The sequence below is a fragment of the Sander lucioperca genome, chromosome 11 (genome assembly GCF_008315115.2).
Source record: "Sander lucioperca isolate FBNREF2018 chromosome 11, SLUC_FBN_1.2, whole genome shotgun sequence".
Classification (NCBI taxonomy): domain Eukaryota; kingdom Metazoa; phylum Chordata; class Actinopteri; order Perciformes; family Percidae; genus Sander; species Sander lucioperca.
Window position 1 is genome coordinate 1457132 of NC_050183.1, and position 16561 is coordinate 1473692.

The window sequence follows — 16561 nt, forward strand, 5'->3', positions numbered from 1 at the left end:
CGTGCTCAGGCTCGGGTAGGTTCGGGCTTGATTTTTTGGGCCGATCTAAGCTCTAATGTATATCACAGTTACCCTAAGGTCTTAAAAAGCTTAGCTAACACTTTGTCCGATTTCAATTTAATGCATTTTTGTGTATTTCAGATGTCTCGTTAGGAGGAGGCAAGCTAACTCTCATTGATAAGAGCTCCATCCAGCTCACTCGCGGACAAGAGGCATTTATTTCCCCGATCGTTTGTTTAAATAATTCAACACACATATCCATTATAAGATTAACTGGAACGTGTGGTAAGAGATTGCGGGCGTAACAACCTTGCTGACCGCGCTCTCACTCACACCGGCCATTTAACAGGAAAAGGGGAGAGAGAGCAGAGAGCTGCAGGCCCTGGAGCTCCGTCAGGGCCTCGGCATTTGGTAGTCCAGTAACCCAGAAACGGTGACTTTGCGCGGGTACGGAGCGTGGGCTGCTGGCCGTGATGGAGATCCATCTAGCTCACAGCGGGCCGGGGTCTGTGAAGGATGACACGCCGGGCGGCGAGGCAGCACCGACCGCTGTCACGTTAGCCTGCTGAGCTCCTGCTGAACTCCGACACACAGTCGGACAAAATTTGCAATTAGCTATCAATTTTTGTACAACCGCACATATTTGACCTCTACATAGTTGATTTCTCGTATAAAAAAGTCTCAGAAGTGAATTTAGTAATTAAATAGCAGATGAACTATGTATAAAATTTCTGAGCTCAGCGAGACCTAGATTCAGAAGACTAAGCTGACCTCAGGTCAGTGGTGTAGCCTATGTAAATGTTGGGGCGTGACAAAGACTAGAGGCTACAGCCAAATAAGGTAGGAGTTGAGGAGTTGACGTCAACTTTAAGCTTTGTTGAGATTCGCCCGTTTTCAGCAGCAGTTTCAAATTGTGAAATTTGCAGAGGAAAGAGGTGTCAATGTGATTTTGACGTTCTATGTATGTCCTATTTACCCTCCAAACTGTCGTTTTTCAACTATGACGACTAGGTAAGGACTACTACCCAGTCAGAAGCGTAAGAGTATGAGGGCGTGCTATGCTAGCAGTTAAGCGAGCATTATAACGGGTTACAAAGTGACACACGTTCGTATAAGTATAGGCTGGACTAGAGCAGTTTGGAGCAGTTTGTGAACAGTGTTTTCTATTGGAGATTGTAAGTGCCTTTGGGGTGGACTTTGGGCTTTTTCACTTTGTAAACCTATAATGTGCACAAAAAAGATATATAACACAATAAAGGAAAGGGAAAAAGCCAGAAAGCATAATATGAGCACTTTAAGACATACATGCTATCAAACATCTTTATCGACCACCTAGTAATATTAGGAAATACCCTAATTAATAAGTAAACCCTTAGTTGATGTTATCAAGAGACATTTGTCAACATTTATCTAATGTTTAGTATTGTATGATTAACTGTTAAGTAATGCTTATTACCATAATAACTAATGTAAATAGCATCTTACAAACCATTAAAAAATGAATCAATCAATACCTTAGTTAACATTATCAACATTTGTAAATGATAGACACTTTAGTTAGCCATTATTTCCAGTTTAGGCTTATTAGTACATTAACTAATGTTAAAATAGACACCTTAGTTAACTGTAATTAACAGTCAGTTAAGGCATTAACTAATGGTAAACAATGCATCAATTAATACCTTAGTTAACATGAACAGACATGAGTATTGTTAATAAATGTTTATTAGACACATTATTTAACTGTAATTAACGGTTAATTAATGCTTATTAATGCATTAAATAATGTAATGTTACCGATTTTTCTTCCTAAAAAGCTGATTTATATTCACCAGGCAAAATAATCCTACCTCTTTTATTAAATTGTTGAAAGGCAAATATAATTTTAAGACACTATTTGAGGTTACAAGATGGACAATTTTCCACTTTGTGAACTGCCTTTACAGTCCAGGCGGCACAAACTCGCTTTGAGAATTATTATATTCACAACTGCTTGGCACCCCAGCTGCCCCAAGAGCAAATCCCAATTAGCCTTTCTTCCTCATATTTTAATTGGAAAAGCCACTGTTTCATTAACCCTTAAGCTTGAACAGCCATGGTAAAGGTTACATAGGAATGGAGCCTGACCCAAACATGCCCTGTGGAATATGGCTATAGCTGAGATTAGTTTAGACAGACATTTTGTTATCCTGACTGGCAGAACATGCTTATTTCAAGCAAACATTAAAGCAGTTTCAGAAATTCACACCTCACCAGCGCAATCACAGTATTACATGGTTTTCCCCTTCAGTGGCACTATTTTAAGTGTTCTGCTACTTTTGTTTCATAATAGGCACTACAGATTTCGACAGCTGCCAGGTTTAGCTGATACTATTTCATGGAAATGTACTGCCCTCTGACAAAATTAGTTACATGATAGATGATCTCATATTAGACACCATATTGTTGACTAAATGACAGAAAAATTGTTAGCCCAGTTGTTCATCTTCTAAGTTGGAATATGTTGATGCCACCAAATTTTCCATCTTTACTCGCAAACAATTTTCCTATCAGAAAATTGGCAACAGACTGACCAACTTATTTTTCTCTTCTTTCTCTCGTCTGGTTCAAGTTTTTGCAGCAGTCTGCTGGTCTTTGTTGGCAGTGATTGCGTGTGACAACCTCCAGACAAGACAAAGCAAGACGGCTTTAGAGTAAAGGCTTGGTTTCTATAGCGATGGCCCTTGCCCAGGCAGCCTGTGAGAATTGGTCCTGATTGATGTGGCTTGGTTGTTAAGGCCTGGAGGGGTGTGTGGTAGTGAGTATGTCTGTTGTGTGCTGATTTTTAGGGTTTTAAATCAGGTCCAGGATTGACTGACAGGCAGCTCTAGCAGCTTGGCGTCCTGCGCTGAGTCTTTTGGATAGCAGTTAGGCAGTTGCTGCAAACTGGTTAAATCTCTACACCTCAGAGGTCCACATGGCTGTAGTTCAACGTCGGCAACATCTCTGTGCACGTATAGTCTGTTTGACTTGGTGTTTTACCGCTGAACACCTTTAGAAAGTTTTTTAAAAAATCCTCAAAGTAAATCATATTTAAACTAGAACTGCAAGCAGTTATGACGGGGTCCAAGCCTCCCGGCGCCAGTTGCACCCAACGACCCGGGAAGCGCGCGCGAAATGGTGGGGAGGCAAATGTCGGGAAATATCGTCTGCGGTACGTTGCTGTTGCAAATATCCCATTGATTGAGTAAAAGGGCCAAAACTGGTCTACGTTGACTATAGCGCTTCTACCTCAATAATGGCGCCCCCTAAAGGTTGATCATCACCAAATCTGGTATAGAGCCGTAGAGTGGCATGTCGAACAATAATCTCAAGTTTTGTGATGATAGCATTTACTGCGAGATATTGCCATTGCAAATTTCCCATTTAAATGCATTGAGTTATTTGCCAAAACGCGTCTACGTTCATTATAGTGCCACCTAATGGCCGATCCTCACCAAATTTAGTACAGCGCCTCGGAGTGGGATGTCAAACAATATGCTCTGATACCTATTCATTTGGCCGAGATATGCTAAAGTTCGTGTTTTGTGGCTAGCTACGGGAATTAGTTTGGTTGTAAATTGTGCATACTTTAATGTAGCAAAATTCTTTTTAAAACTGTTGGTCAGGTCCATTTGGAGATGCTATGTACCAAGTTTCGTGTCAATAGGTTGCACGGCCTAGGAGGAGATAGAAAAAGTTGGTTTTGCGCGATATTGCGAACACACTTCTTAGCGGAAATGGGTGTGGTCTATATCAACAGATCCAGCTCGATTCAAGGAAAATGTGGATGTAAGGTTTTCAAATGTGCGATGTGAAATGTGGGAGTTATAGGCAAAAACACGTTTTACGTCATTATAGCGCCACCTAGTGGTCTATATATGTACTTTTTGGTATGTGAGATCCATGAACCATTCTACATCTACACTGTAAATTTGAAGTTGCTCACATGTGTGAAGTGGTGAATCCAAACCTGGGTCCCATAGGCCACTTTGACAAATCAGTACCCCATTGTAGGGGTGGCCTAAGGAGTGGCTCTAGATGATACCCTAAACATTTTGTAAATATTGGATGAGTCGTTCATGAGATATAAACTTTTGGGAGTTGTAGCGCCCCCTAGTGGCCAATTTTCGTACAATTTGGTGGAGCACCCCAGAAGGTCATGGCAAACAAGTTTCAGGTTGATAACATTAATTTTGGCCGAGATATGGCAAAGTTTGTGTTTTCGTAGCTAGCTACACAAATTTGGTCATGCGTAATTTGCGTTTTGTCAGGTCTGTCTGAAGATGCTATCTACCAAGTTTTGTGCAGATCGGTCGCATGGTCTAGGAGGAGTTAGAAAAAGTAGGTTTACGATAAATTGCGATTTTTCGCGCATAAAAGTCTAGGCAGAAATGGGCATGGCCTATATCACAAGATTCAGCTGAATTCAGGGAACGTGTGGATATGTGTATTTTTTATGTGCGATGTACGGTTTTGGAGTTATAGGGCCAAACGCATATCTCTGCTATAGCGCCACCTAGTGGTGCACATTTTTTTGTCCGAGGTCCGTGCAGGGATCTGGACCAGTCCTGAAAACGGCACCCCCCCCCCCACCATATATGGTTTAGGCTGTAGCATCTGTTTTACGTGGAGAAAAATAATAAAAAACCTTAGGAAAACAATAGGGTTCCACAGCCCTGCTGTGTTGCTGCTGGTTCTTCCAGACTCGGGCTTGGACCCCTAATAAGTAGAAATTGTCTAAAGTTTAAGTTAGACTTAGTGCAACAAGAAGGTTTTGAGGATTTTGGATACTAAATTGCTCCATTGTCTAGTCATTGGTTGTTGTTTTTTTTGTCTTGGCAGTGTGTGTGTGTGTGTGTGTGTGTGTGTGTGTCATGTGTCTGCTGTTTGGCTAATATGAAAATTAAGTTTAATCTCAGCCAGGATTATCTAGTAAATCCACTTTAAATTAGTAACACACAGTCATTCATATTGCTCCATCTACTTTGGTAACATACTAATTAAGACCAGAGTATATTTGTTAGTATACTGTATATAGAAAGCAGAGTGTCTGTTGAGATAAAGTGGCAGGAAGTGGAATGAAAATATGTGGTAATACACTTTTAAACTTGTTGCTTGTATCAAGAGCAACTATGAGTACAACAGTTACAAAAAAAACTAAATTGATGTCATTCTTATTGCATCCTCATCCTGACCACACCATCTTTCCAGACTGCCACATGAGTGGCAGGAGAAATTGGAAGTAGTTTGCTTGTAGTAATACCACTAATTGTACCAAATGTTCTTTTCAGACATTGCTGGAAAAAAGGTATCTATGTGCCGTGAACGGTACCTATTTGTAGCAAGATGGATAGTGCCCTTTTCCCAATGCTCTGCCTTTCTCTGCAAATCACTGAATGGATGTGAGTCATTTTGTCTCCCACTTTGCTAATTCAGCAGATAATGGCTCCTATTTATGACCCAAGAAGCTTTTCTCCATCAATTACTGTATTAGTCATAAAGCCAGTCCCCTCCCTCCTCTTACGCCCCCTCTACCAAACGACAACAGAAAATAAGTGTAAATGGACCTGTCTCATATTCACATACCCACCTCCCACACTCCACCACTTTATAATCACAGTGCTGGTGTATTCTGTCTTATCAGGTCCAACAGAGGTAGCGGACAGTAGCAGGTGGTAGCTGTATTAGCTAAACAAGCCTCTGTGTGCACAGTGTGAGTTTTTTTTCCCTCCTGCTAGCCGGTCGTGTTTGCTAGGATCTTTTTTATTCTCGGGACCTTGTGAAGATAGCCGGGCCCCCATTGCTGGTTATTTTAGCCCAGGCCATGTCCCCATGCCAGACAGATAAAGACAGGTCTTGTGTGCTTATCTGGGCAGTGCTGTACCTCAGTCTGTCTGAGGGAAGCTTGGGGAATAGAGAGAGACTTAGGTGGAAGGGACAAATGGCCACTGCGGGTACAATGTCCTTTCAATGTCATCTCTGGTAACATAACGCACACCGTTGGGCGGAGACTTTTATACAAGGTACCTTACAGCAAAAAAGTGTTCATTTTTAGAATAGGTGGCACCAGTGGGATCAATCCTCAAAGGTTCTGCACTCTGGGTAACACTCGTATATTCAGACAGAAAGTAGAGGACATTCTGAAGTATATTATGGAAATATTTAAAAAGAATTCCACATTAAATTGTACATCTTTGACTTACTATAAACCATTATCTAACTCTACTTTTACCCTAAAGATGCCCAATGATTAAAGGTGCTAATTGTAGCATTTTATTGTAATGCCAAAACAACAACAAAATTGAGATAATACAAATACTGCAAATAAAGAAGGTTGCAAGCTTCAACACTACACTAATTTAGCATATTAATATTAGTAGTTATGTTACTGAAAGTAACTTATTTCAGGAAATCAACTAGATTTCTGTATATCACAAAGTTGCTTTACCACACCTAATGTGTAGAGGGAGTGGTTATAGGATAAAGCTTCCAAATAGGAAGCAACAGGTTTCATTGGAAATCTATTTTTAGTTTTTAGCACATATACCACTGAACTGAGATGAAGGGGATACCATCATCTTCTATGGTAAAGGTAGTTTTAGTTGATTGTAGCAGGGACTGACATATCATATGAATATTATATATAAATGTTTAAATCAAACATTAAAGAGAAAAAAAAACATGAAAGTCCCACGTTTGATTGCCCACAAGAGCCAGTGTGCGCCAACTTCTTGTGTCCATGATGTACATTCTGAACTCACGCAATGCATGAAACCTTATGAATGAGCTTCTAATCTCTTGATAATATGGCATGGTCTATGCCATCACTCATTATTGCACTCATTAAACACTTTAATCCCCATACACCACTCAACATGTTCTACCCCGCAGTTACGTACCAAGGTTCATATCCCGAAAAAAGAAAGGCTCAAAGTCAACGGTAACTGGCAGCAGAAGCCCAGAGGCACACAGCTGAGGAAAATTAAAAAAAAAAAAAACGGTTAATTACGCCCATCAGAGTTCAAACAATGTTATTTTGTGTCTCTGGTGCTTCCACACGCATACAAACTTGGAGAAAAAAAACCATCCATGCTGTTTTGAGTGAGATACAGGTTTCTGAATGTATCCTGCCTTCAGTCACCGGGTGAGCTGGTCAAAATCGGCAAGTCCGTCTACATCATCGGCTGAAACATTTGAATATTCCCACCATAAGCGTCCTGCTGAATTCTCTGAGTCTCAGGTTCTGCAGGAGACTCCCCTCCTTCTTCAGGATCCGATTCTGTTTCGAACATGTATGGTTGAACTACTGCCGTCATGTCCGTAACTTTCATGCGTAGTTCTATCTAGTCACGTTAGTCTACACTCTCCCCGTTACTAATGTCTGTGCCCAAGCACTGACTATCTACTGCGCATGTGCGACTCCCAACAAAGATGGAAAAGAAGTGAGATGTCTCACTCTGTAGCTAAAACAGAGAGCTCAACACACAGGGTGAAAAGAGGAGCTGCAGCAATGTGCAGTACAACAAAAATATGGTGTTTTTTGAAAATTAAACCACATAAACCTATTCTGGTACAACCTCTAAATACAGTTATGAAACTGAAAATGAGCATAATATGAGCTCTTTAAATTATGCTGATGATGTTCAAACAAAGTTAAATGGAATTAAACTACCTGAATAGTGTAAAAAAAAGAGAGAGCAAAAATATGAGAGAAGGAGACAGCAGAACTAAAACTATACTTACAATATAACAATGTATAATAATGTATAATTCTATGGTTTTCAGTAATGGCATCACATCACGAAACATCTCTTTTAGACACACGTCTGTGTGAAAAGTGACGGCAGATTATTCAATCAATCAACTTTATTCAGAACACAAAGGTCCATAGAAACAACACAATACAGATATATATATATATATATATATAACAATACAAAACATTTTTAACAGTTTTACTAAACCATCTTTTTACCATACAGACAAATCTAGAAATTTAGTGAGACTTGCTAACTCTTCGTCTCATGGTTATTAAATGTTGCTTTCGACAAGAGCGTAGATGTGGGTCTTGGAAATCTGTTTTGTTTTGCTCACAGTGTATGTGATCAGTGCACACTACACAGTGTCATAAATATCTGCTGAACAGGACGTCATATATAGTTCAAGGGAGCAGTGTGGGACACCACAGATAGTGTAGGGTATCAGTTTACGACCATCATTTTCAAAATGCAACCAGCTAGAATGAATGAAGTAGCTTGGCAGGTATAAGTGAGCATCCTCTACTGTAGGGAGATGTTAGCATTGTGAAGCTTGATGCAGCAGACGGGAGAAAAGTTTTTAAAAGTTAATTTTTTGATGATGACACTTTCTGTCCTGCCCTCCCCCTTCACATCATCTCCTCTAGTCCCTGGACCTCCTGTCACCACCTCTCCTCTTCCAGCTGTCTCTTTACCACTGACCTCACCACATCCTCCTGCAGACCTCTTCCTGTCAACCCCTGCTGTGTCATTCTTTTTCATTTGAAACCATTTTCCTCTGAGCTCCTTGCTTTCTTTTAACCTTCCTGAGGTAATGTTGAAAAAAAAAACTATATTCAGTACATCCTGATAACATCCTGAATCTGTCAGGAGTTAAATTCAGACTGACATACGGGCCGGGCACATTTATTTGTACATCTATCTCATCCTATGAAGAGAGGGAGAAGGGGACTGGGTGGAAATGTCGAATGGTCCAGGGCAAAACTAATCAAAGAGCGCTGGCCTTCTGCACAGCCACTGCCACAGGCCTGCTCTGTGTAAATCCCTCTTCTGTCTCGACAGAGGGCACATTGTAAGGGGAGGTCAAATGCAGAGGAGCTGTGTTGTGTAGTTTCAGAATGGAAATTGAGATTGTAAAATACCAAAAGGGATCATTGTATGCACCAAACAAATAAGTTAGGCCTACTCCTTGAAGCTAGAGAAAGGCTGCAGTGCTCATATCATCCCACAACCTCCACCATATATATATATATATATATATATATATATATATATATACTCTTGTGACATATACAGTAGTCAATGGTGATTTATTTTTGTCTTTGATTTTCTGAGTAATCTTTTACATCTATAATGTTATTAGAATGTTGGTTAATGATTCATGACAACTGATGCATTTTTAGAGAGTGGAGTACACCTCTTAAGCCAATGCTCCAGTTTTGGACTTGTTTTGAAGATTACAAAGTTACAATTGTGCATTAAGCAACATTTAAGTTATGTGCTGCAAATTAAATTGTCTACCATGTAAATGCAAGATATGTGGATGCAGGATAATCATACTAGGAGCAGCCTCTCTTTCTGCTACACTACATATTATCAAAACCGTCCTCTCTTAAATATTTGCATACATTATAAATTAGTAATACTACTTTGTAGGAGATCTTACGTGATTTGAGAGATTGAAAGACTATTGTCAGGTTGCAGAAATCTTCCTAAAGCATTACACTTTGGGTAATGAATGTGTCAGGGAATGCGACCTCACCAGGGGCTATTATTTTAACCAATGTAGAGTTAGATTTAAAGAGGGCTAAGACATTTTTTGAAGGCTGTAACAATCAATACAGTTTCATTTGACCATCAGAAGGCCAGGAATCAATATTTCCAACGTTAAAATGATTGCCAGCAACCCAGCCCTTTACTTCTTATAAAAGTTGAAGAGTTTCATCCATGCCCTTCGGCTGGTTTATTTAACTCCGCATGTTGTCTGCCAATGTGCAACACTCACAGTAATAATAATAATAATAATAATACATTTTATTTATATAGCGCTTTTCATGGTACTCAAAGACACTTTACAGTAAAAACCAGCACATATATCACATTAAAAACAGATAAGCAATAAAACCAACACATAAAACAAGCATATTAGAAGCAATTAAAAACAATGAAACCAGTAACTATCAGGTGAGAAATGTAAGACTATTGTGTGTGGAAAGCTGCAATCTGAAGAGGTGTGTTTTGATTAGTGTTTTGAATGTGTCCAGCCTGTCAGAATGATGTTTTATCATATATGACAATTTAATTCACATATGGAATTAAGTCAGCATGTTAATTCTAAAGTCTTACATGCACAGTGGGAATTACACCTTCAATCCTGGCAGCGTAGTTAGTGTCACGCTCTACCCCTTGAGCAATATTCTCCAAATTACCCAAGAAAAAGGTAGACAAAAATCAAAGCAAGATAAGACTAGCTCTGTTCATCTGCAGTTAAGGCTGCTGACTATAGTGTGAAGAAAAAGGAATCATAATAGTTTTTAATGGAACGCATATTTTTTATCTTCATTTGACCATGGAGGGCATAATGAGCACATATTCTTGCTTTCAGCGATAATCTTACATTCCCGGACATCTAAGCTTGTAAAATCAAGGTTAAGTGTGTCTCACACACTTGTAAGCAGGGCAGGAACACATTCTGGCATTTGTTATGATGTGCATAACCACTCATCTTATACAGAGCCTCTTCCACTTGAGAAAATACCCAGCTGGTTGAGGAAATTGTGAAAACTTCTTTTAAGATTAAGTAGCCACCAACCACTAGTTAAAGTTCACTGCTTTTACCATTGTGTGCATCATTTGCGTCAGACATATTTGGGTTGTTAGTTGGGGGCGGTGATATGAACTTTGCATGCGTTGCCTCCGCTTTCCTGAAGCAGTACACTCACACTTCTTTTCATTTCCCTTGTCCTACACTATTTCTTTTTGTCTCGTTCTTTCTAAAATATCCGCTCTCTATCTCTCCTTATTGACGAATGCAGATACTCTCCTTCATTTGTGTTTATCAGTGCCTGAAGACTGGTGTCGGCCCATGGTCCCTTAATTATTAATTTGACGTTATGTGCTAGCCGTTTGATCATCCCCACATATCTGTATGATTCAGATTTAACGAGTTCCCCAGGAGACTCTGTTTCTGTTTCTCTCTCTCTCTCTCTCTCTTTCTCTCTCTTTCTATCCGGCTTATACTAACTGTAGATGGACAGTTTAACTAAAGAGTCTCAGTTTTATGAGCCCATACATTGTTACTATGTGTGGTCCAAGTGAGAATTGAACCTCTGATTGTGGCTTTGTCAATGCTGTACTCTATCCTCCAGGAAAATCAGTCTCACTTTTGAAAACTTATACAATGTCAAATTAAAACAAAAACCCACTTTTACTGCCTTATTATCCTAATGCCATTTTCTCAGGGTTTGCTACTGTACTGGTTATATCCAGACTCCCATTTTCCCTATGGAGAAATCTTTCAGCTGCTAATCATCAGCACCTTGGCACAAAATCAACATATAAATTCACAGCGCTGTGATTTACACACTGACTTACATAGCACTGAAATTGGGGTACTAGATAAGGAAAGGCACAGTTATTTAATTCAACCCAATGTGTTCTGCAGGGGGTGATTCAGGATGACGACGTGGCCATGTGTTTAAAGAGGCTGCCCTGTTCAGGTTCAATGGTCAAATCCCAAGTGTCCCACAGTTAGAACACTTGATTTAAAGTGCCCATCTTATGCTCATTTTCAGGTTCATAATTGTATTTTGAGGTTGTACCAGAATAGGTTTACATGGTTTAATTTTCAAAAAACACCATATTTTTGTTGTACTGCACATTGCTGCAGCTCCTCTTTTCACCCTGTGTTCAGGTCTCTGTTTTAGCTACAGAGTGAGACCTCTCACTGCTGTAACATCTTTGTTGGCAGTCGCACATGAGCAGTAGCTAGGTAAGGATCACATCATCTAGCTAGCTGTTTGTTTCTACAACTTCAGTCTGTACAAGGCAGGATTAGCCGGGAGACTTCTTCTAAATGAGGGCACACTTCCAACTTTGCGTGGAATACCTGCAGAGTAGGGACATGTAAGTAGTTCTTTTGTAGATTATGGTGAACTAATGTGTGTTGTAGCAGTGTTTTGCCATTCAGAACGAGCTAGCATGCTACGGTTAGCCACCTCGTTTTGGCTAGTGACGTAAAAAGCCCTGCCAATTTTGAACAGCTCACCTGGAGACTGAAGGCAGGACACATTCAGAAACCCGTATCTCACTCAAAACAGCATGGATGTTTTTTTTTCCAAGTTTGTATGCGTGTGGAAGCACCAGAGACACAAAATAACACCCCAAATCCCAGAAAAAGTGATTATTTTCATAATATGGACACTTTAATGTAGATAGATCACTATGGATATATGGCGAGCTATCTGTTTGTCTGTCTATTCTGACTGACTGTCTAGCTATTTATTTTGTGTCTCTCCAAAGCTCACACTGGCTGTCTCCCATTACTTATCCAAGACTTAGCTCTGCTGCAGAACAGTGTGATACAGAAGGGGTTGGGGAGTGGAAAGTCTGAGATTGTGTGACATTATAGAGATGTGCGCGTGTGTGTGTGTGGAAATAGGCTGTCTTTCTTTAAAGGAACTGAGTTAATGTCCAGTGTGTATCATGGCTTGTGCTAATGTCTTTTTCTCTTTCTTTTTTTCCCCCCTTTCTGCCCTTACTTGTCTTCCCTAGCATCACCACGGTTCACTAAAGTTCCCGTCGACCAGATTGGCGTCTCAGGGGGTGTGGTCTCTTTTGTGTGCCAGGCAACCGGCGACCCAAAGCCAAGGGTTAGCTGGAACAAGAAAGGCAAGAAGGTCAACTCCCAGCGTATAGAGGTGAGTCAATGAGCCCTGCTGCTCACTGCTGCACTCTAGGGGTGAGGAGGGCAACTTTATTGTTGCTGTCCTGTAAATGTCATGCAACACAAGACGAAAGGCTCTTTTTAACCTTTATTTGCCCATACATTCTTTTCAACGCTGCCCTGCACCACTTTGACATTATACGCACAGTCTCCTGTTGCAGTGGGATTCCCACACAGTCTTAGAAAACACAGAAACTTTTTTTTTTTTGTTTGGCTTGCTTTCTTCACCTACAGTTTTCACAAATAGTTCTGGACAACAACTACCAATCTTTTCATGAACTGGCCTCTCTAACCTCTGAGCAATGTTCAGGTCCACCATTGGCTACAGTCGCCCAGTAACGCAATTCGGAGCTCTCCCATTTCTCCCTCTCTGTCCACTTTGCACTTGACTGACTCTGTCTCCGTTGTCACATTTTTGTGTCTAGTGCTGGTTCTTTTTCTGCATACCGCCCTGTCTGTGTGAATGCGTCCGTCTGTGCGTTATTCATGATGTTTGTTGTTCAGTTCTCGGCAGGCGTCCCAGATGGCATCTCTAAAAGTCTTGATTGATGCTCAGTGTCTCTTAATTAAAAAGTTGCTTTCGTTAATGACGGCAGTGCACAGAGATAGACATGCACACACTGCAGCATGAAGACCATCGCAGGGGAGGGGGCTAAAAAGCAAAAAATGACAACAACATCAACAGGGGGAGAAGCAGCATCTCAGTGGAGGACAAAATAGAAAGACAAGTTGTGTTTGTACGTTCTCTTCTTCTGTATGCTAAGTAGGAAACAAAGCCAAGGGCGTGAAGGAGCCTGCCAGAACGGACTCCTCTCGTCCTCCGTTTAGCATGAAATAAAAAGATTATAAAAGGTTTTTGAAGTTATGATTTTTTTCCCCCACTGTTCTACCCTGTAGACAGCTGCTTTGATATTGATCATGATGCCATGCTCTGCAGTGTTTTTAGCCTAATTAGCAGCTCAGCCCTGAGATGTGCAGCAGTGGAACAGCAGGATTGCTGAAGACTTGTACCTATATCTCAAAGTCATGCTTTGCTCAAGGATCTTAACAGTGAAGCCTTCATCAAGATGGTGTAAGGTCCTCTGAGGAACGATGGATGTTGAAAGAGTAGGTTTGCTGTGAGACTGGCAGACTGTCTGAACCGTCTTCCCAAACACTTCATCTATCCAAAATTAGAGTGATAGAAATTATCTTGAGAAATGACTGGCTATATTAAAAGGGAGGAACTCTAATTATTTACCTGAGTCTTGAGGTTCTGCTTCTGGCCTTTGATGTGGTTTTCAGAGAGATCAAACCTGTGGCTCTTCAGATGTTGGCCGGTGGCCAGTTTCCGTAACTACTATCGCAAAAACTGTCCTGCTGTCAGCTACACCCACTGACATCACTTTGAAAAAAAAGACACATTTTAAAGTGCTCATATTATGCTTTTTGGCTGTTTCCCTTTCCTTTATTGTGTTATATATCTTTTTTTGTGCACGTTATAGGTTTACAAAGTGAAAAAGCCCCAAGTCCACCCCAAAGGGACTTACCATCTCCAACAGCAAACACTGTTCATAAACTGCTCCAAACAGCTCTATTGTAGTTCAGCCTTTACTTCTGTGACAAACGAGCGTCACTTTGTAACACACGTTATAATGCTCGCCTAGCTGCTAGCGTGGCACGCCCTCATACTCTGCAACTGACTGGCTTGTAGTGCTGAACTAGGTACTGCGCATGTGTGACTCCCAACAAAGATGGAACAGAATCAGTACTGGCTCCGATACTGCCGAAAACGCTGGTATCAGTATTGGGAAGTACTGGAGTTTATGCACCGATCCGATACCACGTAATAAAACCATAAAGAAAATCTACGTTAAAGTAGTTTATTTATGTTCTTTTTCCGTTATAACTGTCAAACTGGATAATAAAAGAAAGTTCTGTGGCATTCATTGTTTGTTCATGTTTCACAAAAAGTTTAACCTGAGCCAGACCGACAACAAAGATAGAAATAATATCACATCCACACAGGGATAGTAGTATACAGTTGTTAAAACATAAAAAAATATATGACACACTGGTGTCGGATCGGTACTCGGTATCGGCCGATACGCAAGTTCAGGTATCAGAATCGGTATCGGGAAGCAAAAAATGGTATCGGGCCATCTCTAAGTAGCTAAAACAGAGAGCTCAACACACAGGGTGAAAATAGGAGCTACAGCAATGTGTAGTACAACAAAAATATGGTGTTTTTTGAAAATTAAACCATGTAAACCTATTCTGATATAACCTTTTAAATACAATTATGAGCCTGAAAATGAGCATAATATGAGCACTTTAAAGGTCCTTATCAAAGTAGTTCTACTGTTTGTAATGCGGACACACTCCTTCAATTAAAAGTGTAGAAACATAAGTTATTAAAAAGTCCATACTGTTTCAGACATACTATATTGATCTAGTATGATGTCCAGTTAGGTAAACGTGAGATCTAAATTGGGAAATTGGCAGTTATTTCATATAATTAGTCTAAATACTATGTAGATAGATGGTTTCTGCCATACTAATACTACATTTTGCCATGTTGATTTTATACCTTAATGATACATGCATTTGAAAACTTGGTGTACACAGCTTTAACAAAAAGAACACTTTCTACTTTATTGTTAAATGAATTAATTGTCTCATGTTTTTAATGTGAGTAGCCTTTATCATTTCTCATTTTGACACATAAATTATACTTAGGTTATTCAAACATAAAGGGTGTTAATGTTTATGTAGCTCTTCATAAATGGAATCATGTTATGAAAGTGAGGCTTTTTTATTTTATCATTCACCTTTGTTCTTCTCAGTATTCTCAGCACATTTTGCGTGATTGATTGAGTGTTGTCTCATTTTGATTTTAAGAAGCGCTTTTACCAAGGTTCAAAACAATGGGCTTTACAGAAAACAAAGGGCATAATTACAGATAAAAACAAGAGATGAGAACATGGAAAAGTGAGCGCGTCACACGCAAAGAAATTGGGCCTGGATTTTGTGTGTGTAGAGAGAGTGTGTTTCTTTGTAGTTCTGTATTTATGAGGACCAAGGCCATAAATAATTGAAACACCATCTTCTGTCTCACCTAACCATATTTTTTGCTCTACCTTACAGACCATTGAGTTTGACGAGGGTGCGGGCGCCGTACTCCGAATCCAGCCTCTTCGAGCGCCACGTGACGAGAACATCTACGAATGTGTTGCTGAGAACAGCGAGGCCGAGATTACTGTAAATGCCAAGCTGTCCATCATCCGAGGTGAGTCCTGCATTATGAAACAGTGTGCAGAGGGGTAACTACAAAATAAATCATTAAAGTAGACGTCCTGGAGCTCCTCAGGTTTTTTTATGATGACATCTTACCTTGGAATTTTTGCACTGCACTTGCCAGTGAATGGGCGCTGTACTTTGCTTAGAATTTCTGGTACTGTGCTCTAGTATTTGTCTGGTTAGCCATTTTGGCTTTACTGTACCTATAAAGCTGGCTCATAAGTTTTATACAAGATTTTACTTTAAAAAGTATGTGATTTTATTAGATTTTGGCATATTAGACACATACAAAGATTGTCTTCCTTGTGTGCTGGGAGAAAACCTACAAATCTGATGTCTGTAGAAACTTTCATTTACTGAGCACTGCTACATTAGCTAAATGAGTTACATGAACCATTACTAGAGAAGCCAGATTAATATATGTGAAAAGGTGGAGGATTATCTCTTAAAGCTTTTGTGCAGGCACATGTCAAAGCCTAAAATAGACTCGTATTCACTTACAATAGATGGACAGTGTGAAGGCTTTTTATCAATGATCCATCAATTTGATGGAACTAAT

The 16561-nt window shown here is 40.0% G+C and overlaps 1 protein-coding gene across 21 annotated transcripts in view; it reads left to right on the forward strand.

Moving 5' to 3' along the window:
* Nucleotides 1-16561, forward strand: part of ptprsa (protein tyrosine phosphatase receptor type Sa) — a 248176-nt gene that overhangs the window by 118602 nt on the left and 113013 nt on the right. For all 21 annotated transcript variants that reach the window (XM_036007429.1, XM_036007432.1, XM_036007434.1 and 18 more), the window contains 2 exons: nt 12552-12697; nt 15850-15991. In XM_036007429.1, the coding sequence (XP_035863322.1) occupies nt 12552-12697; nt 15850-15991 (288 nt within the window). The remainder of the gene's footprint in view (nt 1-12551; nt 12698-15849; nt 15992-16561) is intronic.